The sequence below is a fragment of the Camelus bactrianus genome, chromosome 3, assembly GCF_048773025.1.
Source record: "Camelus bactrianus isolate YW-2024 breed Bactrian camel chromosome 3, ASM4877302v1, whole genome shotgun sequence".
Lineage (NCBI taxonomy): Eukaryota > Metazoa > Chordata > Mammalia > Artiodactyla > Camelidae > Camelus > Camelus bactrianus.
Genome location: NC_133541.1, coordinates 26,738,273 through 26,763,420, shown reverse-complemented (window position 1 = coordinate 26,763,420; position 25,148 = coordinate 26,738,273). Strand labels below are relative to the sequence as shown.

Sequence of the window (25,148 nt, the reverse complement as noted above, 5' to 3'; positions counted from 1 at the left end):
TTCTGCACAGAACCTCTGCTTCTCTCAGCAGCTCCGACGTCAGCTCACCTGAAATTGCCTTCTCCCACCTTGTTCTAGTTTGTTCCAGAAAGCTGCCAGGGCATCTAAGTCAAGGGCTTGGTGAATGCTGCCCCCTTCTGGAAATGGAGGGGAGCGCTCAATTCTGATGCCTGATGGCTGATGGCTCAAACTCACTCCAGGACTAGATGTAGAAATTCTAGCCTGTTTTCTTTCTCACCCTCCCAGGTTGTTAGCAAAAACTACACAGTATGAGCAATCATCTGAGATGCTTTAAAACACTGGTGGGTTGTACCGGGGATTCCTAATAACGAGACCCTGACATTACAAAAATCCACTTTATCTTCTTTGGCCTCTGCTAACTGAGAAAATGAGGGCTTCAAAGAAAAAGCCCAACCATTAAACTACATACTCCGTCCCTGGCATTGCTGAGAAAATGTAGGGCTGCCATTTTACCTCACTGATAACATTCTTATCCAAAGGCAATTTCAACAGACCATTAAGGAGAAACAGGTACAGAGACCAAAGGGGTATTAAAGAGGACACACACACACACAGTAAGGGGTATTCTGTGAACCATGTACCCTCTCATTTATTAGTTTCTGTAACTCTGTAGCCTTCATTTATATACTGACATTATTACACAATGTAAAAGGTATTTTTAATGGAATCGCCCAAATTCATAACCAATTTAATCAAAACTGTTAAGTTAGGTCTATAGATGCTATGGGGGGAAAAAAGCCTGACTATGCAGTCAGGTGTAAACAGATTAATTTCAACCACACAGTTGATAAACACACTACTAAATTTTCCTTATTTTAATAGTAACAGGGGAAAAAAGAGATCACTACACAAGTATCCTTTGCAAACTTAATTGATTTGGCTCCTGAGTTTGGACAGAAAGTTTGGAAGGCGAAGGATATTACATTACCCAAATCAAGAGCTCGGAGAGTTAGGAAGAGCTTAAAAATTTTACCCAGTTCTATTCTGATGTGAGAGAGAATTGTATATTTGAAATAACAGTTCTATCATCAAATCTCAAATCTCTCCTACCTGGAGCAGCTGCTCAGCAAAGTCTTCAGGGCAGATTCAGAGAATCCAGAACACCCAGAAAAGTTTAGCCGCACTAAATTTGTGTTCTGAGCAAGGTTACTGGAAAACAGAGAACAAGGACGTAAGAATATCAGCAAGACACTCTTATTCAATCAATAAGCATGAAGCTCAGTGAGGTAGTTAAGCACACAGGCCTCTGAGTCAGAAGTGAGTTTGTACAATGAGGTATCAGTCAGAATAGCCATCATCAAAAAGTCTACAAATAATAAACACTGGAGAGGATGCGGAGAAAAGGGAACCCTCCTACACTGTTGTGGGAATGTAAACTGGTGCAGCCATTATGGAAACAGTATGGAGGTTTCTTAAAAAATTAAAAATAATAATATGATCCAACAATCCCACTCCTGGGCATATATCCCTGAAAAGACAAAAACTTTAATGTGAAAAGATACATAAACAGAAAAATGTTCACAGCAGGACTATTTATAATAGCCAAGACATTAAAGTAACCTAAACACCCATCGACAGATGAATGGATAAAGAAGATGTGGCATACATATAGATATGTACAAATATACACAATGGAGTATTATTCAGCCATAAAAAGTAATGAAATAATGCTATTTGCAGCAATGTGGAAGTACCTAGAGATTACCCTACTAAGTGAAGTCAGACACAGAGAAAGACAAATATATATCACTTATATGTGAAATATAAAATAAACAACACAGATGAACTTATTTACAAAATAGAAACAGACTCACAGACATAGAAAACAAACTTACGGTTACCAAAGGGGAAAAGGGTAAGGCAGAGGGGTAAATTAGGAGTTCGGGATTAACAGATACACACTACTAAACTACAAGGTCCTATTGTACAGCACAGGGAACTATATTCAATACCTTGTAATAACCTATAATGGAAAAGAATCTGAAAAAGAATATATATATATGTCTATATATATATATATATAGGTATCTATGTATAATTGAATCACTTTCCTGTACACCAGAAACACATTATAAATCAATTAATATTTCAATAAAAAATAAAATAAAAGTGAAATAACAATGGGGAAAATAAGTGAGCTTTATTTCATGTCTTACTATCTGTATGACACCAAGCAGGATATTTTGCCTTAGTTTGCTCATCTGTGAAATGGCAGTATCAGTACTTTTTCGGTAGGGTTGTTAAAATTTAATGATACAATATAATAAAGGGCTTCACATTGTGACTGGCACAGCGTAAGTACACAGGAAACACTGATCAATGTACTTTTTAAATTGGAAAAAAAAAAAAAAAACTTAAAACAACCCAGTAATGAAATAAACATATTTCCATTTCACCCATAATTGGACTTAGCTTGCAGGTAAACTTCCACTTATAAATTCACCAGGGTCTTTCAATTATATTTACCCTCTCCTCTTCATTCCCAAATGCCTCATGTTAGTGAAACTTAGTGATTAAGAGCAAGAGTTCTGGAATCATACTATATTGCCAGGGCCAAATCTTGGTTCTGCCACCTACTAACTGAACTTGGACAAGTTATTCAGCCTCTCTGTTCCTCAGTTTCCACATCTGTAAAAAGTGAACAATAAGAATATATTTCATCGAGTTGCTGTGAGAATTACATCAAAATACTTTTAAAGACCCTAGTACCTGACACATAGTAAGTGCTCAATAAATGCTAGCTGCTATTACCATCCTGAATGAGTATGAGAATATATTCCATACTCCACTTAAGAGTCACTTCCTCTGAGAAGTCTGCCCTCCCAAAATTTAATTAGGCCTCTCTGTGTGTTGCCACATATAAGCCATCACATTTTACAAACACACTGCACTGAAATTATCTGTCTCTCCCACAAAGGAGGCAGGGACCATGCCATGATTCATCCCTGTGCTTCCAGAACCTAGCATGAGGCCTGGCAATACAGTGAGCACGCAAACTCTGGTTGCCTACAAGAATCCTGGAAAGTTTGGCAGAAGCTGGAACACTGCACTGGATATTTTCTGAGTCCATCTGGACATGGACAGGGCGCCCCAGTGATATTCAGGCAACAAAATGAACCAACACAAAAACATCTGCCTTTGTGACACACTTCTGGCTGCCACTCACTTGACAATGGGATCTGAGAGCTGCAGGCCTTCCAGGCTGAGGTTCTGCAACTTGGAGCACTGAGACAGGAGCCCGCGGAGGGTAGACGCGTCAATGACCGAGTTCGAAAGGTCCATGTGCTGCACACGAAAAGGGCTGGACACAGAAGGAACTAGTTCAGAGCAGTACATCCAGATCAAATCCAACCCCTCCCCTCCCCAAGTGAGAACTGCAAACAAGACTCCACACACACATTTCAAGTACTCGCTAGAGTTTTGGTCATAAAAGAAATTGCTACAAGCTAATTTCCAACCTCATTCATTTTAAAATTCAAGAGGATTTCTGCCAAGTCCAGATGTTATGCCAGGATAGTCCAACTTAGGAAAGTAGTGAGTGGGTGTCAGGAGAATGAGCTGGATGCGGGAGACAAGGAGCTTATGGCCATGATAGGGACCGGCGAGGGTGAGTGGGTGGATTACCCAACCAGGGAAGACGGGAAGGGCAACTTGTAATGAGAGGCTAATCTCGAGGTCCTTGGAGGAAATTCAGGTTCAACACCTTTAGGTGATGAGAAATACGAGTTTGTTTGAAAGATGCTGCTGGGCTAGAGATGATAATCTGAGAGTCTTGGCCTAAACGTGGGTGCACAAGACGCAGCTTGTCCACGACTGTGTGTGGATCAGAGAGAGAAGGCGGCAGGGACAGACTCGAGGGTAACACAGGGAAGCACACACGTGGAGGAGACCCAGGAGCAGCAGTGGGAGAGGGATAAGCACCAGTGAGAGGAGCGCCACCACGTGACCGCGGACAGAAGGGGAAAAGGACTGAGTTGCTGTCGGCTCTGCTGTCTTTGGCTGATTTTTCTGTTCAGTATCCAGTGATGCTGCTCATGTGTGAGATGGCACTAAACCATATTGCAAAACCGTCAGTAACAGAGAAATACTTGTTCAGTGCATTCCAAACAACAAACCAAAAGAGGACATTTTTTTTCAGGATGCAGATTTGTCCATGGTAGGATCAGAAACCCAGAGCGACAAAAGCCTCCTCACATTTTCACATATTTTCTTTCTTAGACATGGGCAGCCGGGAAAGAGTGAGGCTGCCGTGTGTCTGCTGGAGGGTGTTCTGCTCGGCTCCCACCTCTTGGGATGCAGGACGCCCATCTGCTTGAGGACCCCAAATGCATCTTAGACTCCAGGAAGAGTCCAAGAGCAACCCCGAGTTAAAATAGAAATGGTGTCACTGGAACCCGTGCCATGTTTCAACACAAAGGCCACATGATAAAATAATATGCAATTAATATCCCAGACTGTACAGATGACCTGTCACAGGCTGTAAGCCTGGACATAGAGAAAAAGACATTTTGATCTGTTTTCTACCTCAAGATTTTTCTAGGAATTCTTCTTTCTTACCTGAAATGTTCAACTAACGGTTGGTCTATAAACGATCGTGGGCAGCGGAAGGCAACCACCCCTCGAGACAGCAGCCGACCAATCACATCCGGGTGGAGGTTTCTACCCGTGAGGTCCAAGGTCTGCCAGAGAGACTCATCAAACCTGGAAGAGAGGAGGAGCTCCACGTGGTGAGTCTGGCACTGGACACCGGAGGCCCTCAACACTTACTAACAAGAGGACATGGGCACTAAATCACCTCGAAGCAAATTCTGAAGGAACCTATGTTTTTAAGTTGACTATACAATTAGCAATAATATTCTTAAGGCACTATTGACTCTATCTTGGACCAATTGTGGATAAGCCTTCATCTTCCTCTTTATATGGATTTCTAATGAGCAAAGCAATGATCTGGAACCAGAGAATAAAATTCCAGCATTCAAGCTGATAACTTTAAAAAATGCTTGTTCCAATCACCTAAAGGATTATTGCACAGATGGGCAGGTTCAACGTGGCGTGAATGAGTCCACCTGCCACTTCTGTAAAGCATGAACAGCTTACACACAATTAGTCTAAAAAACTGGTAAATGTACCTAAAAGAAGGAAAGTTAGCACTGCTTTACTATGAGATATGGTTATCAGACTTCTGTTAGGAAAAAGAAGTCACAGTTCAGCTCTGATTTACCATAACTTTTAAGCTTAAAAAATATATATACATGCACAGAAATACATGTGTGTGTGTATATATATATATATGAACTAATGTGAAGGAAAAAGGGAAAAATAATACTTAGATTTTGGATAGTGTTTCTAAAGTAAAAAAGAAGTATGAAAATGTACTGAACAGCACAGTAAAGGAGCTTTAATATCCACAGATTAATTCAATTTAACAAAAAAGAAAACATGACACCAAGCCTATGAGGGGACATTTTAAATATTTACTAGCACTTTATTTTTTAATACCACTTGAAATAAGCAGACCACTGGCTAGGATTTTGAAATAATTCTGCATAAATAAACTGTCAACGTGTTATCTGACCTCTATTATTAACAAGGCAGGACTGCAGTGCCTGGCACATAACAAGTGCTTATAAGAAATGTCAGTTACTACTTGTATGACAACTGAGATGAAGATTAATAGACTGCATGGAGAGGACAGTGGTTGGGAAAAGAAAATCAAGATGAGGTCACCTGGGCAGGGATAAGTGAAAGTCCACCTCCACCCACTTGCTCCAGCATTCCAGGTGTGCAAACCTCTCCGGGGCTTTTGTAAGCAAATGCAGTCAGCCCTCCCTACCAGCGGCTTCTGCATCCGCAGATACAGAGACAGAGGGCCGACCGTCCCACGCCACTTTATATAAGGGACTTGAGCATCCATTAATTTGGGTACCCCCAGGGAGTCCCAGAACCAACGCCCAGTGGATACCAAGGGATGACTGTCGCCCACTCCTGTAAATACCCAGAGTGTCTTATTTCCAGCACACCTGTGAATGGAAGGGAAGGGGCTCCTGCTGGACTCCGTGAGAGTCCTGGATGCGTGGAGGGAGAAGAGACATAGACGGCTTTTCAGCACAAAGCAAAGGTGGCCAGGTGGATGAGTATGAGAAAACGTGAAGATGCAAAAGACAGTCAAATTGAAAAGCAAAGCCTTTTCTTCCTGCTTCTGGCCTGTTACTGCCTTCCCAGCTCACCAAGACTTCCCAGGTGCAGCTCACTGTCCATACCCGAAAAGTGTTGCCCCCAAACCAACAAAAACACCCACAACTGTTGGCTGCCATGTGCTGACCACTTGCACGAGCCACACACTGCTCCAGCAAGCATCCTGATATTTCACCCGCACAACGGCGCTGTCCTGCAGGTACCATCATCCCCATTTTACATACGGTGGCACTGAGGCTCAGAAGCGTCAAGTACCTCACTCAGGTGACACAAAGCCTAGGTGGCAGAGGCTGAGTTCCCGCTCAGGTCTAATGCCAGAGCCCCGAGTCCTCTCTCCCCATCGCTCTCACTGCCCAGCCCACCTGGAGTGTGAGGAGCTGCTGGCTGGGCCTTGCTGCACCTCCATCACTCCCTTCAACCTGGCCCTGGCCCTGGCCCTGGCCCCGGCCCCGAGTCAGCATCCAGTAAACACAGGGAAAAGAGGTTTTCAGTAATAGGGTAAGTCGCCTCTGTGAGAATCTTCCCTTCACTGTGTGAAGTAAGACACTATTTAGTAATAAAAGTGAGAAGATAGCTAGTTTTCTTTGTGCTACTACACTTTTCCTGGTGTTTAGTTTCACCAGACCCAAATGAATAAATAAATAAGCCTCCTCTTCTCCTCCCCCACCTATACCAGAAGGGCTGAAAAATACTCACGCTAGATGATACCATCTCTTACAAACACTGGAGACTTTCAGGAGTTCGGGGAGACACAGGCAGGAAAAGATTCCTAAGAGCAGCTCATCCGGAAGCGAGTCCCAAGAAACTCCTTTGAGAGAAAAAAAAAATGTGTTCTCATCACCATTCTTTTGCCGTATCAAGTCTACTGAGTCTTTCTATGCACCTAAAGGAGACACGATATTTAGCTTAAAAGAGGGATGTAATGCTAAATGAATTACTCATCCTCGTAACTGTTTTTCAGTTCACCCACTGCCTATGTACCCTGAAGTGAGCACCAGACTTTCTCAGCAAAGGAGAAAAGAGAATGCCAAGAATTTTTCAAAACAAAGGAAAAAGAATTATTTTTCATAACATTCTTCCCTTCAGCCCCCGCCAGCCCGTCTTGAGCAAGGACTAGACTAACTGGTTCAGAGCAGGTCCCATCCTTCTCAGATCTCACATAACAGCATCTAAGACATCACGATGCTTTTGGTTGCCAAGGAATGCGTTTCTCTCCTAAGCAGATTCGGGTAGTGGATTTAACCAGCAGTGACCTTTTTAAATAAGGCAAATGGATCTTCCTCCCTCTTCTTTCAGGTTTACAGAAAGCGCTCAAGTCAATTTTACCTAAAACCACATCCAAAGGGAACTTTCATCTATTAATTCAACAAAACGTGTACCGGGCACTCACTACGGTGCCCGGGAACGTCTTAGGTGTCGGGGAGACAAAAATACCTTATCTTCATGGAGCTTACGTTCTAGGGGGAGGAAAACAATGACACAACATTATGTGATATGCTAAAAATTGTTAAATATGCTAAAAATTACATGATGTGTTAATACAGATAAGTGCTACGCAGAAATATTATGCAGGGCAAAGGAGAGGACGGGGGATGGTGGTCAAAGCCTGAGCACAGTGGTCAGGGAAGGCGATTGTGAGCAAAGGCTGAACACAGAGAGGGAGCCAGCCTGAGTCTCTGAGGTGTGTTTTTGAGGAACAGCAAGGAGGCCAGTGGAGAAGAACAGAGTAAGTTGCAGGCGAATGGAGAGGTCAGAGGGGTGAGAGGGGGCCGGGTCAGGCAGGACTTTCTATGCCATGAGGCCTTTGGCTTTGACTCTGAAGGTGCTGAGGAGCTACTAGAGAGTTCTGAGCATGGGAAAGACAGGATCTTACGTAGGTTTTAAAAGAATCACTTTGGCTGCTGTGTTCAGAATAAACTGGAGGGAGAAAAAGGTGGACGCAGGAAAACCGGTTTTCTTGGTCTTATAAAAACAGTCTCTAAATAGCTATTCAACCAGTATTAAACTCTTACGTGTGAGTGTATAGAATAACCTACAAGATCAGGATAATAAGACAATGGCCAAGAAGGAAACAAGGACGCACCAAGAAATATGGAGTGAGTGGTGAGATTAGTTTAGTAACTTGCCTTCTTGGTCTACCTCCAATCGATCCGACAGACCAATTTTGGCGCAATCCTCTCCCCTCTGTGGTTAATTTTAGTGCCAACTTAACTGGGTCAAGGGGTGCCCAGATATTTGGTTAAACCTTCTTCCAGGTGTGTCTGCACTTTGGGATGAAAGTAACATCTGATCAACAGACTGAGAAAAGCAGACTGCTCTCCCCAGTGTGGGCAGGCCTCATCCAATCCAAGGCCAGGTTAGAACAAAAGGCTGATTAAGGGAGAAGTGGCTCTCTCCCTTCTTTGAGCTGGGACTTGGGTCTCCCCTCCTGTCTTCAGACCTGGGCTGAAACTTACCCCATCTGTTGCTCTGGTACTCAGGCCTTTGGACTGAACATTTGGGTCTTTTCAGCTTCCAGGATCACATAAGCCAATTCCTTAATAATGACTCTCCTTACATCTCTGATTTGTAGTGTCTCTGGAGAACCCTAATTCTCACCCCCGACCCCTCCATTTAAAAAGTGTCAGTATTTACTGAACATGCACCCTGTACCAGGCTCTGTGGAGACCATGACGGAGAAGGCACTGGAGAGTGATAAATGTGGCAAGCTGTGGCCTCTAGGCAGTATTCCTGGGCAATCTTTCCCTTGATTAGAACCCTTCAATAGTGCCCCTGAACATTCAGCCTGAAGTCTACACTGCTTAGCAAGAAATTTAAAGCTTTCATGTCACGGTCCCACTCATTTTTCTAGGTTCATTATCTAGAAATATGTTCTAGCCATTTGGAGCTACTTGTAATTTTTAGAATGAGTCATTCGGCATCACGTCTCACTGCCTCTGTACATCCTGTGCCCACCCCTGACTGCTAGTAATTTAAAATCAAGTGGCCATTAATGCCCCCATTCCTATGGAAGTCCTCCCATGATATCATGAAGAACAAGTCACTTTTTTAACCACAATTTTATTATTTCCTTGCTCATCTGTCTAGACTCCCACTAGGCCATGAGTTCTTAAGAACAAGAACCTGATTTTTTTTTTTTTTCAAATCAACCTTTGTATTCCGAGGAACTAGCACAATGTCTGATACACTCATCCATTCATACATTTATTGAACTGTGCTACATGCTAGGGTCTGCTCTACAGACAAAGACGAACAAGGCATGGCCCGCTCAGAGTTTACATCTTACCACGATGTGCATACTCTTTAAGAACGGGCATCTTGTTAGCACTTCTCTTGCATGTTCAATGAAATCTTGATTGCAGAATGGGCTGTTTTTAATGGAGTTTTAGTCTGTGTACTAAAAACTTCACTGAACACAATGAAATGGGAGCTATCTCATAATCCAGACTTCAGATATTCTCATTGGCCTTCCATGTTAGTCTGTTTGGGCTGCTATCACAAAGATACCATAAACTGGGTGGCTTAAATGAGAGGCAGAGACAAACAAACAGGAAATGTCAATAAAGCATCCCCATGGGCTATGGTAGGGTTCAGGGTGCTGTGCTGCGCAGGGTGTGGGGGTACAGCAGTGGTCAGTGGAAACATGAGTAGGAGAGATGCAGTTGCTCAGTGACGACCCGCCCCTCCCTCCCTAGAGGACAGAAGTAAATGACTGACTGAGGCTCTGAAACCTAGGGGTGGAGGGATGAAGGCAGATCATGCACGCAGACCCTGGACCATGACCTGGGGAGGCAGCTAGCTCCTCAGTGTGGCAACAAAGATCCTGGTCCAAGGTCAGTGTGGACAGAGGATGTAAGTTTTCCAACAGGGTACCTGCTCTGCTCCCCGAATTGGAAAAAAGTTGATGAATGGGCTTTTCTCAAGTTTTTCTTCCGTTAATTCTTAACTCCCTGATCTCTGCTGCCTTTTGCATATAGAGATCAGATTTTACCATTTGATTTGGCAAAGAATTACACGCTTAGCGCAACTTTGAATCTGATGTGTTGAGAACCATCCTGATACCGGGTGCTTGGCCTCCCCAACAAGTCTGTGAACTAGGGGACTGAGGAGGAAGCACCGCCTTGACTGGAATTCGGCTCTGCTGCCTCCGAGTCTGTGAACCTTAGGCAAGTTACTCAATCCCTCTGGGGCTCGGTTTCTTCATCTGTAGGAATGGGAATAAAAAGGTTTATCTTTCAAAGTTGTTCACTGTGAAGATTAAGTAACTTATGACAAAAAGATTAAGCAGCAGAGAGTCAAACTTTCTCTTTCTTGCCTCCACACCTCTCCCTGCACCTTTAAATCTGTACATTTTCCTTTGGTGACCTTTTCTTTTCAATGCTGCTTGGAATTTTCAGCTACGTGAAAACATCTAAGGTCTGAGTAGGGTTTGGATAAGGGCTGCATCAGGTGATTTAGTCAAGACCCCAAAACACCCTCCATCTAAGTCTGGGATCCCCAGAAGCAGATCTTGATGATCTGAATTAAAGTGTTTATTTGGAAAGTGATCTCAGAAAAGTACTGGAAAGAGTGGAAAGAGACATGGAAGGGCAGGAGGCCAATTTGGGGATGTTAATAAGCAGATTATCGCTATGGAGAGCTGGGGTTCAAATCTGCAGAGGACTCTAGGAAAGCATATAGCATCTGCCCCAGAGCTGTCCCAGCCGAGAGCACAGGTGTTGGAGCACTAATCCACCAACTGCTGTCGCTCATTGGTTGGGGGCTTCTGGGAGGGAGCAGGAATGTTGCCTCCCCAACATACCTGCCCAGAGAAAGCCCTCAAACACAGAGTGTCACCCACTTGGAAGAGAAAGCCATCAGCATAAAAAGGAACTGAGAACTTCAAGGGGCTCTGGATGGAGCACTGAAGTGTCTACACTAAAGATGGTGGGGAAAAGAAACAGGGAGGCTTACTGTGAAGTGCAGAAATTAATTAATGAACTTGATGCCTCCCATTTTATTGGGAAAACGTAAGAAACCAGGAACAATTAGAATATGAGATTGGTAAATCAAATGCTAGAAGGAAAATTTGGCATAGCAATGAATGCAGAAGTCTGCTGAGGACAACAAAGACAGGCAATGAAGCCACGCGAGTAAGCTAAGTCTGAATATTAGGAGGGTTTTGCACTGCAGTGTCCATCTTCACCGCCCAACTCCTCTTCCTCCTTCAGATCTTAGCTTGACTGTCACTTCGTCAGAGGGGCCTTCCCAGGTCACCGTCACAGCCCTGCACCCAGATTTGCACATCTAGCACCTGTCGCGATACCTGACACATAGATCATTGCTCAATGCATAATATCTTTTACTCCCTCTTTATGCAAACTGTGAATGTGCTAATTTGGTCTCTGTGTGACTGGTTAACATTCCTTAATCAATTAACCGCTACAGCCAGTGCCTAGGACAAATCCTGGCAGTGCATATTAGAAAGCGCTCATCTGATAATCTCACAAAGGAATGACTGACACCTGAGAGAAGAATGCTGGCTTTATTTTATAGACAGGCAAGGCTGTTGGCCTCTTAGGACCAGTTTCCTCATTCATAAAATGACAAGGTTGGCCTAGGGCTGTACTTCAACAGACATTCCTGGGTGCCTAACTAATGCATGGGTGCTGAGAGCTGGCTGTGAGGCACAGTCCCCCACCGATGGCCTCACGGGGAGACAAACTAATAAACAAATGCATAACCTGACATTTAAAACTGCCATTTACTGCAAGCCCTAAAAAATCTCAGGCATTTATTAATGTGCACTGATTCTAATCTCTGCAGCAACCCTGTGTCCGAAGTAGCAGTATCTCATTTTATAGGTGAGCAAACCTCTCTTAGTGGGGTTATTAATTAACCTCACCAAGGGGCTGTGAACTGTTAGGTGGCAGAGCTAAGAGGTAAATGTGGGTCTCTTCTGTTTTCAAACCCCATGTCCCAAGATGAAAGCACAGAGCCACAGAGGTGGCTGTCTGAAGGCAGGCCAGGTGGCGCGGGGCACAGTACCTGCAAAGGAATGGCTCAGCCCTGTAGGTGTTCAGGAGGGATGAAGGCTGAAAACAAGACCCAGGGACAAAGGTACGGACCCCTGTCAGTACGTAGGCTTGGAGATGGGGGGAGGGGCTTCAAGAGAAGATGTAACTAGAATTACACACAATTAGCAAATGGCAGAGTGCAAATTCAAACCCAGCCCTGACTCCAAAAAACCTGCCCTCTTTCTACCCTAGGATTCTCTCTCCTGTTCTGGGTTCTACGAGTTTCAAAAAGGTGAGAGTTCAACTTGACTCGCTATGGAGAAAGGAATCCATTAGGGCATGGAAGGGAGGGGTGGAGGGGAGAGGGAGTGAAACAAAGATGCCGAGAGTTAGCAGTGGGTCGGCTACCAGTCGGAAGGAGCCGTGGCCAAGAGAATGCACAGCCTCTGCTAGCAGCCAAGGACTCAGGGCTGCATGGGGCCAACACGGGACAGCTGACACTGATGCTGGGACCCCCGCCGGGGGTGAAAGCTGGAGGGGTGGGTGGCGTTACAGCCTGAAACTGAATGGTTCCAGCAGATGAGGCAGAAGTCTGTCTTCATATAGCTGCCCTCGTGGCTGGGATCCAGGCTTGTGATATGCTTAATCTAATTTTACTTGCCGTATTTAATTCTCAAAACATCAGCCATCTGTTTCCTGGATTCCTGGCCACACTGCTGCCTGGTCTGTCTGCCCAGGGCGGATGAGAAAGTCCAGAGCAAGTCCTTCCTCCCCTCACTTCTTCTGATCCCTCGCCCCCAGCCCAGGCTGCACACTAGGTCTGTACAGAAAGGAAAGTAATTATTAAGCCCAAGGGCTCCAGGCTTCAATGACACGGAAGCAAGTTACACATACTTCAGAGCCATGAAAGGTGAAAACTGGCCAGAATCACAAAAACTTGCTAGTCATCACCCTTAGCCACTACCATTTCCACTTTTTCCTCAGGTGCAAACCCAGCTGCCCACTTCTGGCCTCATCACCTCCATGCCTCTTAAACTTCCTCGTGAGAGCAGGATCTCTGGTCTGTGACATTCACTTTGTATCCCTGATCGCCAGAATGAGGCTCAATCAGTATTTACTGAATGAATGAAAGGAACCTACAGGGCAAAGAAGGATGCCCGGGGAAGGTTCCCACAAAGAGCTGAGTTTTGGGAGCTGCAGGCTGAGACTCATTGGTGAGTCATGAAATCAATTTAGTTTGATGAGGGTTGTTTTGAAAGAATGGAATGCAAGAGAATAGGAAATATCTTAGGGAGGAGAAATCCAGTTTTGTGCAATTTCGCCTTTAGATACCTACCCAGGAATGCAATGCAAGATATATTTCTTATGGCTTAAAAAAAAAAAGAGGAAAAATGTTTGCCTCTAGGGTATTAAAAAGCAGATTCCCAGGCTCAAGGCAGGACCCCTGGGATCAGAATCTCAGGAATTTTGCACTTTGAACACGTTCCCTTGGGGATATCAGCATACTCTTAAACTCTGGAGTCTCCAGGCTGAAAACCATTGCGGGGGCCTGGAATTTCAAGCAGTTTAACAGCCATGGGAAAGCTGATCAACAAAGTGGTTCAACAGCTTTTCCATGGGTCTCCCCTGTCTGGGCGGAGCGAGGGGTGGGGGCGGGGAGGAGAAGACCAGGACCAGGACGGGCATTTAATAACAGTGCATAAAATGCAGTTGTCTTCTTTCTGTCCATTACTGACCTCATTACTGGGCCATTTCCTCCCAATGCTTTCCACACACTCACCCCAAGGGCCATCAGACCTGTCCTGGCACAAAGTTTCCATCTTCTAAAACAAACAGATGAAGAGGATTTATCACCAGATGTGAGCCTGGCTTGGGGCCGGCAGAAAAGAGAGACTGCCAAGTGAGGAACCAAGAGAAACTCACACAGCCCAGGCCCGCTGTCACCAGATAGCTCTGTGAAGCAGGTGTGGCCTGTTCCAGCCTAATCCCCGCAGAGCTGTGAGCCACCTGTCCCGACAACTGCAGACAAAACTCGCTAGAATGAGGATCCAGCTCCACTGGAGGCCCACAGGGAATCCGCTACACCAGCTGCCCCTCCGCAGCCTCCCTGCCTCCTCCCCCTTCCCTCAATTAACCCATCTGCATTGTGTGTAACTCCACGCACAGACAGAGCACACAACTGGTTTCCTTCCCGGCCTCTCTGTTAGGTCGTAAGAAACATTAAGTCACTATTTTTCTCTCTCACTTCAGATAACTATTTTTTGAAGTCAATTTTAACAATTCAGACTCCGTGACTGGACCGTTTCCAAATCCTTCTCTTTCCCAGAGCCTCCGCTTTGCTCATCCACATCCAGTGGGAATCACCAGGGAAGCTGGGTCCTCTGGGCACCTCCCTCCCTCGGGCCTGGTGCAGCACGTGCTGCCTGAACAGCTCATCACTCCGCTGTATCAGCCTCCGTCTTTCACTCCGAGCTTTTCTTACTGTGTACTGTCTTTCCTCAACTTGACTCGCCTTTCCTAGAAGACAGCAACCACCCCTTGACCTTCTGTCTTGTTTCCACAGCTTAAACAACGTCATTTTTATCTCCACCAGTGTGTGTGGATGCGGAAGGACTTATAGCAACCACACTCCATGTTAGAAGCTAGCCGCGTGGAGCAAAGTAATCAAAAGCTGCTCATCTTAGCAGGAAGTGTCTTTCCCACATTTGGTTAGTCAAGCACCAAATTGCTCGTGCTGCATTCCAGGCACTAAAAATAGCAGTGGCATTAAATTTTGAAGGAAAAAAAAAAACCGCTACACTAACAGGATCAGATTAACGGGATGAAGGACAAAAGAAAAAGTGAAGTAGTCTCTCAACTGGGTCATTTTGTCAACCAAATTAACTGCATTTACTGATTGAGTGTGTGTGTTCTGTGTGGGCAGCGTGCTAAGGGTTTTATGCATCTTCCTTCATTTAATCTTCACAGTAGCCCGTGACGCGGGTATTATTGCATTTCACAAAGGAACTAAGGTGCAGAGGGCTCAAAAAACTTCCCAAGGTTGGTAAACAGCAGACTTGGGATCCAAAGTCAGATTTGTCTGACCTCACCACAATCCTTTACTGCCTTTCTAATTAATTCAACTCCTGATTCAGATCCCCGGACCATAACCTGACAGTCCTCTTTCCCAAAGAAAGGGTCAAAAGCTAAGCAAACAAGCAACCGATCAACCATCCTCCAAGAAACCCAGATGGGGAAATTTAGGGATATATTTCTCTACCTTGTCTTTGCAAGACCTCATTTTTATTTCCTGAATCTGTCTCTTCTTTTCTATCATCACCCACCCAATTTCAGTTGTAGACTACGAGCACCTCTTCTACAGACATGTTCAAAGCCTCCTAATTCTGTCCACTCTAATGTCAGACTCTGTCCAGAAGTTGAGCACTGCTTGTCACCACTCCCGCAACTCTTAACAAGTCTCCAGGCTTCTATCCTCAACCCCCAACAGTTCAGTCTCAACACATCAGTGTGTCCTTTTAAAAGGTCACATTGCAACTCTGCTCAACGCCATCTCTAGCCCATCTCCCCTTTGCTCATTCACTCTTGGAAAATGGCTTCCTTGTTGTTCCTTGAACAAACATGACATTTTTCTGCCCCAGGGTCTTTGCACTAGCTGCTCCCTTGGCTTGAGGATCTTATCTCCAAGACATTTGCAAGGCACAGTCTTTCATCTCCTTTATGCCTTCACTTAAAGCTCACTGTCCAAGTGAGGCTTTCCTTCAATACAGTGTTTAAAATTGCAAACCAGCTTCCCAACCCAGAGCTTCCATCCCTCTTGGCTTGTTCTACTTTTGTTTTTAGTCACAGCACTTATTCTAATATTCTGCATACCAGATTTATGTTTCTTGCATCCTCTCTCTAGAACAAAAGCTCCATGAGGGTAGAAAATGTTTTTGTTTTGCTCACTGCTATATCCCCAGCACCTAGAACAATGCCTAGCACATAGAATGTGCTCAGTAAATATTTGCTGAATTAATGTTTCACATGGCTAACCAGCAAGAAAAACTGATAACCCCAGGTCAATGCACTATGTTTACGCTATGGCTCTGAGTACTCCTGGGGCTCTGATCCATGCCAGGAGGCACTTAATCATCTGCTTGAGAAGCCTGGGAATAGGGAGCTATTAAGAGAGGAAGGACATGGTGAGGTCCACATTTCAGTCAGTCCACTCTAGCTCTGGGGGATGGATCCGGGGAGGATAAGGCTGGAATTATGAGTCCATTCCAGTATTCCGGCCAGAGAAGATGACAGCTTGAGAAATATTCAGGAGAGAAGAGAGAAGGATTCAATGACTGGTTAGATGTTGGGGGATAGTGGGAATCTGACTGACACTCAGGTTTTTGGGTTGGGTAACTGAACCAATAAAACTAGTAGTAATGGAGACAGAACATACGAGAAGAATCCCACTTGGGAATGGACCTGGGAAGATAAGCCTCCTCCACTTAGTTCAACATTCACTTTAGCAGTCCCTCGACGAATAACTAAATTGATTAGGGCAAAAAGCTCAACCAGGGCTATAAAGCAGCAGAATATAGACAAAAAGAATCCTACAGGATCATGGCTTATGTTCCCATTTGTCAGCAACACTGAGCTGGCCTTTGATCAGGCAGAGTCCCTTCTAAGGAAAAAAGACAGGAATGTCTTCTCACAGGGTTAAAATTTCACATGGGTTAAAAGTCAGTTGTGTACCATTATACCTACCAACATTCCTGCAGACTTCAAAGACAATGAGTTGCCCCATTTCTTTGGAAAATAACTTCAGAATTAGGCGGTTTTAAAAGAACCCTATCCTAAAGATCCCTGAACAAAGGTTTACCAACAAAGTAGCTCAATCCACCGCTTACTGGACGGATAGTTTTATCCTCAGACCATACCTGGAAAGTTCTCTCGATTCAGCTTAGGCCTGCGGACGATTACAAAGTCCTTTTCATTCCCTTTGCTCTTCAGCCGTTTTCGTGGAGGGCTCTGCGGGTGGCCCAAGTTTGAGAGAAGTTCCTGGGGGATGTTCTCACTGTCCACCTCCTCCTTCTCCAAGGCGGACACCCCCATGCCTGAAAGCAGTTCAGAAGTCTTGCTAGAATCCCATCCCCACGTGAAGCTGGTGGTAACGTTGCTACTCTGGTCGGGAATCTCCTGGAGGTGTTTCCTGCAGGAATGCACAATAGCCCCCGTTTCTTTCAAAAACACACCCCTAAATAATTCTAAAGCGGGCCTGAACGAAATTGCAAATTACACATTGTAGAAAACTTTCACAGCGGCTAAGTTAATTGCATTTTTACATGCCGGCGGCGAGTTCCCAAGAATGAAAGAGAAAATAACCGATCAAACCGAACAAATTGAAAAGGCTTTTTGATTTACGATCACGCAGAAGGCCTCAAGAATTTCTTAAAGTGGAGGGAGCAGACAAGGAAAGAGGGAGGGCAATCAGTGATTGAAAACAGCTGCAGGAAAGCCCAATAAGGGAAGTCAATTAAAACCGCACGCTGATTACCGCACTAAAGCATCCACCCATCCAGGTTTTCCTAAAGAAGGGGAGAGAAACTATTCACAATACAGCATTACTAACAATATTAGCAAGTAGCAAAATTCGCGGCCTAAGATTTAAGACGGCCCATTCATATTCTGCCTTTTTCTGCAATCGGTTTACCTATGCATGGCGTCCGCAGGTTCGGGAGTTTTAAATGCTTGCATTAATTGCAGACGTGCCCGCCTCTCGGATTCCCGCTCTGGAGCGCGACGGCGCACTGCGTGCGGCTCAGGCCCCCAGCAGCGAGACCCGCGAACTCTATCAACGTTCCATCCTCGCCGCGCGCGCAGAAGCCCTCTGTCCGCTCTCCTCCGCTACCGCCGCCTGCGGTCCCGCTGCCTGCTGGGAATTGTAGTTTCCTCGCGGTCCGGCGTGCTCGCCTCTACTTCCTTTCCTTGCAGGTTTGCCGCCTTCGAGATACCCACAACCCCCCGCGGCTGCGGGCCTGGACGGCCAACAGGGTAGGCGTGAAAGCGGAAGCGGGCGGTGCTCCGGCTGACGGGGAAATGTCAGCGGCTTGACTGGGTACGGGTTTTCCTTTCCAGGGAACCCGTAGGCCTTCTGGGGACCGCCACCACCGTCGCCAAGGAGTGTGGGTCCCAGAAGCTGGACGGCTGTGGCGGACGCAGGGTTTCCCGGTCCGTCTAGACGCTGTCCGGCGAGATCGGACGGTGAGCCTGAGGGGAAGAGTGTGAGGCGCTTTGGGGTCTGGGACCGAGCGCAGGCGAGAGTGAGTGACCCTGGAGACCCCGAGAGGCCGCCGCCACGGGGCCCACATCCCCAGCCGCCGGCCAGGTGAGAGACTGCAGCCGCGGGCATCACACCTGGTCGCCCTGCTGCCCGGGAGCTGCTTCCTCCGGTGGGGAGAGGGAGGCCTTACGACTAGGTCTGTGAATAGGGTCCTTTCCTCATCTATAAAATAGGCACTACGACGACGACACTCATTTCACAGGCTTAGAGTCGGGGTCAAATCGGAAAACGCGCGTGAAAGCGTTTTGCAAACAAAAGCGCAGTGGCAACTGGAGGCGGTGTTTTAATTTGAGAGGAGCTGGAGACCACGGGGGTTCCTGTGTACGATGGAAAAGCTGAGCATCCCCTCTCAGACTTGAAAAGTCTCATAAATGGTAGCCCGAGAGCAAATAAGGCGACTCTGTGTTTACGAAGGGCTTTCAGTGCAACACTAGGGACCACCAATAAAGCCATTCGGTTGCTCTCTGTCAACCGGCTGCTTCTGGTAGCCCTGCTTCCTAAAAGTGGGCTGCCTTTAGCCTGTATCTGCGAAGAAGAGTTTGGAGATGGTTAGAGTAGAGAGTGTGCCTGGGTGGGATGATCCTACGAAATCCATTGTGCCGTCTATACCGTAACTTTGACCCTGGGAAAACAGTGGAAGAGAGAAGGGGAGTAAATTCCCAACTCTGATAAAAATGGAGAGGATTTGTAAAGTTCCGAAGTAAGCAGTCCAGCGTCATCACATAAATATTATAATATTATTTCAGTATGCTGTATGACATATCTTCTTAATTCTTAAAAAAAAAAGAATTCTTTGCAATATATTGGCCTTAAACCTTCCTTGCTCGGGTATGTGATTGTTTCAGACTAGGTGCTTATCTTGAAAAATAACCACCTCTTGACAGAGGAAGGCATTCATGAACCTTTAGTCAGTCTGTTCTTGAAAGTAAGTGAAATTGGTGTGAATAAAGGATCTGTTTACATTGATTTTGATTGAAACTAGGTGAAGAATACTAGGCTGAATATTCACAATTCATTAAACTAATGTTACATGGAAAATATTTTTAAATACAATGTTCTGATTTTTTTTTTTTAACATAAAATTACCTTTATGTTACTTTGGCTAAGGAGAAGGCAGTTGCTTTTGCTTGAAACCTACATCCCTTCCCTTAAAATTGCAATTCAGAGGAAATATTTTTAATAAAAAAAGTTACAGTCTCCTTTAGGAAAGTGAACAAGACAAAGGGAGCTTATAAGCTAATGGAGGAGAAAGAATAAACAAGAAAAAATATTTAAAATGCCATGATGAGAGTAAACAAAGTTTTGAGATACAAAGTAATTGGGAGAGGCCACATTAGATACAGATCTTATAGATAGTAAAGGTCTAATAGATGGAATAATTATAAATTTAAAGGTGAAAAATAGCCTTGTACTAGAATTTAGCTATAGTTGCTTAAGAGCCAAGGAACATTTCTAGTTTCAGAATACTTGAAATAATCTGAATTGGTGGACATGAGGTCCTCTATGAGACTTTAGAGAAAGCCTGTCAACTTTGAAAATCAATGTCTTCAAATTGTAGAACAGCTATTTCACTAACAGTTTGCCCTGGCAACAGAAATAATTTAGCTTCTTAAAATGGGAATAACTTTTCTGTGCATTCCTTTCAAGCATGGCTGCTTTCTTAAGACAGTAAATAAAAGCCTGACTTGATGCATTGGTATTTTAATATGAGGAACTGTGCCCACTGAAGACTTGAGTAACTAGCTATGCATTGATTGCTGCCTGGTCTTTTCAAGAACTGCATTGTGTGATTGCTACTGATGTGGGTTATTTTGTTTTACTGATTAATTTTGCTTATTTAATCTACTCACCACACTCCATGTCCCATTTTAGTGAGAGAGGTATGCCACATTTCCACAAGTAGAATTACTAGTTCAGTATCTAGGACAAATCAATTACAATTTTTTTTAAAATATCTGCAGATGACAGAGTAATTTCTAGTACTCTTTGGAAGCTTCAGGTAGAATTCTAAGTGATTTAGTTAATTGGGAAAATGTTTATCATACAAGGGGCAAAAGCATAGTTAGTTAACAAGATGATCAGTATTATCAGGGCATAGGACAGGCCAAGAAGGACTGGAAATTACATTTGACTATAAGCTCTCTCTGTATATTCAGTAATGTATTACTGTTCTTTTTGAAAATCAAATGTGACAAAAGATATTCTATTTAACTAGAAGAATGATGTACTTTTTCCTTAGTTTCATCATAGCATGAAGTAAATGTTAAGATTCATCTAGTTTTTTTTTAAATGTTATTTAGCTTTGGGGAACAAAAGACTAAGAACAATTATATAGCAAGAAGTTTCTATCAATCAAATTTCAAAAGATTCCTCCCTCAATTAATTTTCAAGTAGATTTTTTAATTCTCTGTAGCTTAATGCTCTCTGTGGGCAGATTGGGGCAAGAACAGAAGGATTGTTTCCTAATTCTCATTTGCTCTATTTTTTTTTAATTTTCCCCATGTAGATTAGAGTCATAAGTTATGGGAGTCTTACCTGCAAAGTTAAAAAAGTCTTAGTTAAATTCTATATTATACATGACTTTATTATCAGTCTATCTTGATGTGTCTAAAGGAATAGTTAATAGGAGAACATTTGTACTTTGTTCATTGAAATGAAGTGAACAAATGAAAACTGAACAAAAGAAATGATTTAAAAAGTCTAAATTGCATTAAGAAAGTACATCTAGGGGGAGGGTATAGTTCAAGTGGTAGAGTGCTTGCTTAGCATACACAAGGTCCTGGTTCAATCCCCAGTACCTCCTCTAAAAATAAATAAATAGGTAAACCTAATTACCTCCTCCTACCGAAAAAAAAAAATATATAAAGTACATCTGGACTGGAGTAAAGACTCTGGTATCCTAATTGTGAGCCAGCTTCTGTAGTCAGGATGCTTTGGTTTGAATCCCAGTTCTTAACTTCTCTGTGCTGTTTTCTCCTGTATTAAACAAGGATACTAAGAGTCTTGCCTTACTGCGTTGTGAAGTCTAAGATAGTATATTAAGTGCTATTGCAATGCTTGGAATCTAGTAAACTCACACTAAATGTTAGCTATTCCTTTTTAAAAATTATTTTGTTATTAGGAAGGATTCTGAGGATTATTCTCTAATTAACCAAAGTAAGTCTTTTAATCTCCTTACCTGAAATCTTTTAAGAATCCATTACAATTCCAGTCATTTTCTTCTTACCTACTTACATGATCGCTACCTCTCTCATGTCTTGCCAAAGGTGGAACGGTTTGTATACGCTTGTCTTTCTTCAAGAGAGCTTGTTTGACTTTGAAATTCAGTTCACTTGGTTGGTTTGCAACTCAGCTCAGTTTTGAAGATGGCTTCGAAAAATATGCCATTTTTGCATTTTTAGAGTGAGAGTTACATTTTTCTTGTGATATTTTATCTGTATCATAAGCTGAATTCTCCCTATACCTGAAATTGTTAAACATGGGATGATTGTCTTTAGAAGATTTAAATTTTGATTGATGGTAAAGAATTGTTGACTTTCATTACTCACATTTAGTTATGATTCCTTTGGTTTTTCATTATTTGGATCTTGACTTGATTTCTAGTTTTTATTCACCTATTTGAGTAAGGATACATATTTAAATTAACACAGTCTGTCTGATGAATCATTAGGTTCTAGTTGGAAACTTTTTCCTTTAGTTTCAGAATCTTAGATTTTGACAAAATTTTTGTCAGTGTTCTCTTGTTCAGTTGCTATTAACCCTTCCTTCCTGTCTTTTTCTTTTTTCTTTTTTTTGAAAATATTTGGCATGCTTTAGGTTCCAAAATTATCTTAACCTTTGAATTTTCCATTTAAAGCGTGTTTAGCCTGAAAAACCTTTATCAACCATAAAGTATTCAGGAAACAGTCCTCCACGTTGGTAACGTTAACAAACAAATTAAGGCATTAGAAAGTAGTATTGTATAATATCATGATGATTGGTAAAACACTGAATTGGATTTTAAATGTTTGACTTTCAGAACTGACATTCTGAAAGGTGAACTGTGCCTGTATATTAGGTGCTAAAATTTGATCGAATGAATGAATTAATATTTTGATTTTGAGTAAAATCAACTTTGCTCCTGTGGTGTTAATGCTCACCTATGATAGCCTTATGTCTCTTTCATTTCTGATCACATGGAATTAAATTTTGATTTGCCTTCAGATTTTAACATTTGTTAAAATTTCTGTCATTTAGCCTAAACACATTACTTTAATACTTGAAGAATATTATTAGAAGGACTATTACTGTGGTCAAAGGAATATTTATTTGCCCTTTTGCCCCAAGTATATTTTTGCATAGCTGCACATCATTACAATTCAACAAATGATCCATTTTGATTCACCCCCATTTTGATCATGTGCCTAGAAGAATAATGTTGTCTTTTCTACGTGACGTTGGTGTGTCAAGTGCACCTTCTTGACATGGCTTTAAGATATGTTCTGTCTCTTCACAATGGACGAAACACAAAGGACAGATGAAGGTGTGTTTGGGATATCTTGCAGACCTAGGAAGGTAATCCCACTTGTCAAGAGAGGCAAGGGGAGCAATTCTGTGAGATTTTTTGTTTCGTAGGAATGAGTGAGGGCCCAGGCTGTGGTAACCACAGAGAATGAGAAGCAAAAAGCACTTGGTATCCATTCACAGTTTGTTTTTTAGGGGGAAAAGGCCATTTTGGGTAAAGCTGTGCTTTCAGACCATTGAGGGAACTAATTATCTTTTCAAAGCAGATGGTATGGAGGAGGCAGAGATAAGCAACTAGCATTTATTGAAGACCCATTCTAGAACTCTTACTTGGTATTTTACTTTTGTAACTCATTTGATCTTCATAGCAACCTGTATGAGGTGATCATTTATCCTCATTTAATAGCTTAAATTGCATAAAGTTACACAATAATTAATTAGAGATGGGATTTGGAACCCAGATTTACCATGATTTAATAAAACATTTGTGTTTTACAACAGTTGTAATTCTAGGCACTTAACACCACAGCAACTTTTTTTCATTGTCTAGTGTTTTACTTTCATATAACTGCACTGATTTTTAAATAATATTAAAATTATAAAATAATACATCTTTATTACTTAGAGTTAAGCATATACAAAGAAAGCACAAAGAAGAAAGTCACCTCTTTACTGCTTTGTGACAACCACTGTTAGCATTTTGATATATTTTCGTCCATGGATATATGTGTGTTTCTTATATATACTCCCTCAGATCCCACCCGTACCCTCATTTGACATCTCTAAAGCGTCCCCCTCTGGATCTTACCTTCCTTGTAGGCTGGAGGAATCTGGCTGGCTCCTTTAATCATTGTACTGGAGTCTTTCTTCTAGGTAGTGATCCCTGCTCCTGTGGGTCATGGCCAGGTTAGTAGGATTAGTGATTTATGAAACCCTTGGCTGCTTTTCTCAAAAAGGCAATGGACCACAGTGAGACTAGTGGACATTTTAAAGACTTTTTGAACTATTTCCTAGAAAAATTTAAGTTGTTTCAATGTTATATTTAAATAGTGCTCCTATGAAAAATAATATTGTAGATAAATCTTTGTTCCCAATTATGTTTTTCTCTAAGTTATTTGAAGAAGAGTTGCTAAGACAAAGGGTATGTACATTTTTTAAGGACTTTGATACATATTGCCAAATTGCTGTTCTCTTTGACAGTTATTTTAATATGCCAAACTTGAGTTATCCAATTTTTGCTTATTTTTAATTGATAATTATTTATGAATTTAATATACAAATAACTAAATCAGATGGAGAATAAGGCACCCCTAGCTTTGAACAGAAAATTATTCAGTTGAAATAACCAAAACAGGCTATAGGAATTCATAAGGAACCTTGAAAAGTACTATCATTCTGGAGTGTGAAAAAATCATTCCTCACTTGAATTTACATACAAGATCAAACATATGGACTTTAAAACTATTATTTTCTTATCTTATGTTAGGAAAACCCCAAGTTTTAACTCTAGTTTCATGGGACACCCCTAGGCATAACCTGGTGTCATAATAAAACAAGAGTTCAGTTTGAATAAAAATAGATAATGTGGTAAACAGAATAAGAGACACCCCACCCAAGAATATCTATGCCTTCATCCCAGGAACCAGTAAATATGACTGGATTATCCAGGTGGGCCCAGTGAGATCAGATGAGCCCTTAAAAGCAGTGCTTCCTCCCAACTAAGTCAGTGATTTCAAGTATGAGAAGGATTTGACAAACCATTGCTGGCTTAGAGGGATGCAGGGCCCCAGGCAAAGACTGGAAAGAAGCCTCTAGAGCTAAGGGAAAATGCCAGCTGACAGCCAGCAGGGAAACGGGGATCTCAGTCCTATAACCGTAATAAACTGAATTTTGCTAACAGCCTAAATGAACTTAGAAAGAGATTCTTCCCCAGAGTCTCCAGAAAGGGACATAAACCTGCTGACACCTTGATTTCGATCTTGAGAACTCAGTTGAGCTATACTGTGCCTGGACATCTGACCCACAGAAACTGTGACATATGGGTGTTGTCTTAAGCCACTAAATTTACAGTAATTCTTCACAGTAGCAATAGGAGACTCAGACAGTGAATATAGGAA

The 25,148-nt window shown here is 42.9% G+C and overlaps 2 protein-coding genes across 8 annotated transcripts in view; one reads left to right on the top strand and one right to left on the bottom strand.

The window, feature by feature from the left end:
• SKP2 (S-phase kinase associated protein 2) overlaps positions 1 to 18,101 on the bottom strand; it is a 31,432-nt gene extending 13,331 nt beyond the window's left edge. Inside the window, exons 1-6 of one of the 2 annotated variants that reach the window (XM_045517080.2) lie at positions 17,899 to 18,101; positions 17,126 to 17,302; positions 6,913 to 7,024; positions 4,579 to 4,722; positions 3,188 to 3,322; positions 1,072 to 1,170 (exon numbers count right to left, since the gene is read on the bottom strand). In XM_045517080.2, coding sequence (XP_045373036.1) covers positions 1,072 to 1,170; positions 3,188 to 3,322; positions 4,579 to 4,722; positions 6,913 to 7,024; positions 17,126 to 17,300 — 665 coding nt within the window. In that variant the 5' untranslated portion in view covers positions 17,301 to 17,302; positions 17,899 to 18,101. Of the gene's footprint in view, positions 1 to 1,071; positions 1,171 to 3,187; positions 3,323 to 4,578; positions 4,723 to 6,912; positions 7,025 to 17,125; positions 17,398 to 17,898 lie in introns of both variants that reach the window. The other variant, XM_010955523.3, reaches the window with a different exon arrangement.
• A 120-nt stretch (positions 18,102 to 18,221) lies between these two features.
• LMBRD2 (LMBR1 domain containing 2) overlaps positions 18,222 to 25,148 on the top strand; it is a 42,133-nt gene continuing 35,206 nt past the window's right edge. For all 6 annotated transcript variants that reach the window (XM_045517077.2, XM_045517076.2, XM_045517075.2 and 3 more), the window contains exon 1: positions 18,222 to 18,573. The gene's annotated coding sequence lies outside the window, so the exon portion shown is untranslated. The remainder of the gene's footprint in view (positions 18,574 to 25,148) is intronic.